At 30.9% G+C, this 3,279-nt stretch overlaps 1 protein-coding gene across 1 annotated transcript; it reads left to right on the top strand.

The window, feature by feature from the left end:
- The first annotated feature begins 1,030 nt into the window (after positions 1-1,030).
- Positions 1,031-1,813, top strand: LOC145017811 (uncharacterized). The gene has a single exon (XM_078975766.1). It carries the CDS (start codon positions 1,118-1,120, stop codon positions 1,688-1,690), a length of 573 nt encoding a protein of 190 aa, XP_078831892.1. The 5' UTR covers positions 1,031-1,117; the 3' UTR covers positions 1,691-1,813.
- The last annotated feature ends 1,466 nt before the right edge of the window (positions 1,814-3,279 follow it).

Below are 3,279 nucleotides of genomic sequence, written 5' to 3'. Positions count from 1 at the left end.
CCCCAGACTCACGTATCCCGAGCTCATATTAATCACTCCCGAGTATGCCCCCGCACCTCCAATCTTGGTAAATGAAATAGAACTCAACCTATCTCAATATTAATAACTACACCAAAACATGTTGATAACACTAAAATCACCAACATTAATCAGTTAATCCAAATATATAATAATAATAATAATAATAATAAAATACTTTATGTTTCAATACATATAATCTAAATAAGTGGGATTGAGTTTGGTTACTATAATACTCATATGTTATTAATGAAAAGCCATATATACAATTAACAAAAAATTAAACTAACCAATTTAAGAATTGCAAACAATTATTTTGAAAATGAAAATAATCAACATCGAAAGAATGAGAAACCGAAAAAAACCTAAATTTATTTTTTTATGTTGAAAACTCTTGTTCTTGCACGGTTACAATCCGACAAAAGCATTATCCAATTTTAGATCGTGTTTCGATAGCAGCTACGTCTAGAAGGAAGTTATGAGCATTACGTACTTGCATAACTTCCATGCACGGTTAATGATATCAGCCAGGTAATAATTACATGATCTTGATATCTAAAGCAAATACCGGACCAGATACCTAGATACCTATTACAATATCTACGCATCAGACAATTAGGGGGGAATATAACGAACAAGAGTCGTTGAAACTAATATATCTTAAGATACGAAACGTTTCAGAAAAACGTGAACGCGTAATGAAACCGAAAAATTATAACGAAATTAAAACCGAATCATTTTGAAAAAAAAAAAAAACTCAAAAAAATCACTGAAAAATTAAACAAAATACCAAGATAAGAAATATGATAGTTAACAAATAATAATCAAGTTCTATCAATAAAAAATTATTTAAGATGATCCAAATGAAATTGTATGAATAGCTATAACGTCTAACAGTTTTAGGTTGAATTTAATTTGTTTTAAAATATTAGCTGTCACAATTCAACAACAAATATCTTTCCTATTATCTTCAGCCTTCTCGGTTTCTCGATCACTCCTATTTATACATCTTCTTACTCAGTCACTTCACCGCCCATCTAAACCCAATTATCCTCTCTTTCTCTTTCTTTCTCTCTCTAGAGATCTTCAATCACTTACAATGCACTCTGGTGATCTTGGAGATCACATTGGCATGGAGAGTTGTGTTGATTTGGGGACGGAGACTGAATCTGCACTGTCATCTGGCGGTGGTCATCGATCGGAGAATCGGAAACGATGGGGGGTGAGTACTAGATCATCAGTACTATCCGGAAAAAAACCGAAGGAACTTCCTCCGCCGTTACCGATTCAAACCTCGACGGTGATGAAGCGGTATTACACTGAAGACCGGAGGCTGGTCATCACGGAAGAGAAGGTCGAGAGTCCGAAATATCATTTCACGGTGCACAGATCTCACGGACGTCTCACGATCCAACTCGTTCGTTCCGACGATGAGGATAACTTCCCTTCGTGTGAAAATGGAGGAGAGAATGGAATTATGGAGGAGGAGGAGGAGGAGGAGGATGAGTGTAGTGGTAAGGTGGCGATGGGTGGTGGTGGCGATGACGGTGGAAGTAGAGTTTTAGGGAAGTGCTTTAGTTACAACGCCGCCGTCGTGAGGGCGCCGGCTACCGGATCGTGTTTGTTGGTTAATCAGAATCAACTCCACGCGATGAGGCCAGTTCAGATTTAGTTTTGAAAAACAAAATTGATTTCATTTAATTATTTTCGTTGAGAATTATAATCAAAAATCATCTTCTTTCTTATAAAAATTCTGTAATTTTGTTTTGTTAAGAACGAAATTCCAATTCCGTTATCGTATATCGTGTGCTCAAAGAAATGTTTGAACGTAATATACTCACAAGTCATTATACGTCAAGAACTTACGTCAAGAACTTATGGATTCTTGTGAAATGTGAGTTTATAATCACTCTTAAACATGGATAATCGATCATTTATGATTTTGTAGTGATAATAGTGAAAGTAAAATTTGGCGTTGACTAAACCAGTATTTGTAAAAAAAATAAAATTAATTTTTGAATTTTGACTTTTTCGTCATTTTTGCGATCTAAAATAATGGATGACCATATCCGTTCAAAGCCTTCTTTTTATAGATTTTTTTTTTATTTAATTAAAAGTTGAATATATAAAGTTATAAGTATATTTAGTTTGAATTCCATAGGAATTATGATGATTTAGGAAACTAATAAAAACTTCTAATATTTTTTCTATATAAAACACATTGAATGATCCATAGCTCCACACAAGTTTTATAAACGGTAATTAATTAAACCAACCGTTATAAAAAATAAATGGCCTTATATACAAAAAAATATATATATTTTTAATGTTTTTCTATAAACTATCCGTTTTCTATAGAACATTTTATTTCAATATAATTATGTATGTGCCGAACATGAAACCCAACAAAGTTGTTCTGAAATCTAACATTTTATATTTCAGATAAACTTATTCAAACACCGTATTGATATCGCACAAGCCAAACTTGCATTTTGGATGTAAGTTTACATTTTTAATTGTGTTTGTATATTCCGCACACACCCTTCTGGATATTACTCGATATTCCAAGGTGTATTTCTAAGGATGTTTAGGCAACAAACATGTTAACAATAAGACTAGTGTTAATCTAACAATAAAAAGTACATAAAGTATGGAATTATGGATATATTCTATGCATCTGGAGATATTATTAACATTTCGGACTGCATCTTTGCGTATATACACATAAGTTTAAGTTTAAAGCTGTGTTTGACCGTCAGAGCTAACCGATAAGCTAATTTAATTTTTTTTTTTTATGTTGTAATATTTGTAAAACCAAAAAGTAGCTTATAAGCTAGTTTTTTAAAAAGTTGTTTAAACTAGCTTTTTAGTAGTTTTTTAAATTTTTTCCAAATATACGTGTAATTAATAATAGAAAAACATTCTTGTAAATGTCCTTTTAAGTCATTATATATATTTCGGTTAGCTTTTCAACTAGTTCACCAAATGATATTTTTTATTAGATAGCTTTTTAGCTATTAGCTAGCTTTTTATTTAACAGCTAACAGTTTGTTTTTCAGTTAGTACGCCAAATATAACCTAAGTATAATAATATATATGTAAACTAACAGTTTAGGTTACTGTTTTTCTAAGATTTTATGAAATGGCAATTAGTATAGGATGTGGGCCATATATATATATATATATATATATATATATATATATATATATATATATATATATATATATATATATATATATATATATATATATATATATATA

The sequence above is a fragment of the Lactuca saligna genome, chromosome 9 (assembly GCF_052625555.1).
Source record: "Lactuca saligna cultivar CGN05327 chromosome 9, ASM5262555v1, whole genome shotgun sequence".
Lineage (NCBI taxonomy): Eukaryota > Viridiplantae > Streptophyta > Magnoliopsida > Asterales > Asteraceae > Lactuca > Lactuca saligna.
This window is presented reverse-complemented; position numbering and strand designations above follow the sequence as displayed.

Coding starts and splice junctions, on each gene's coding strand:
- LOC145017811 (XM_078975766.1), top strand. CDS start 1,118: ATGCACTCTGGTGATCTTGGAGATCACATTGGCATGGAGAGTTGTGTT.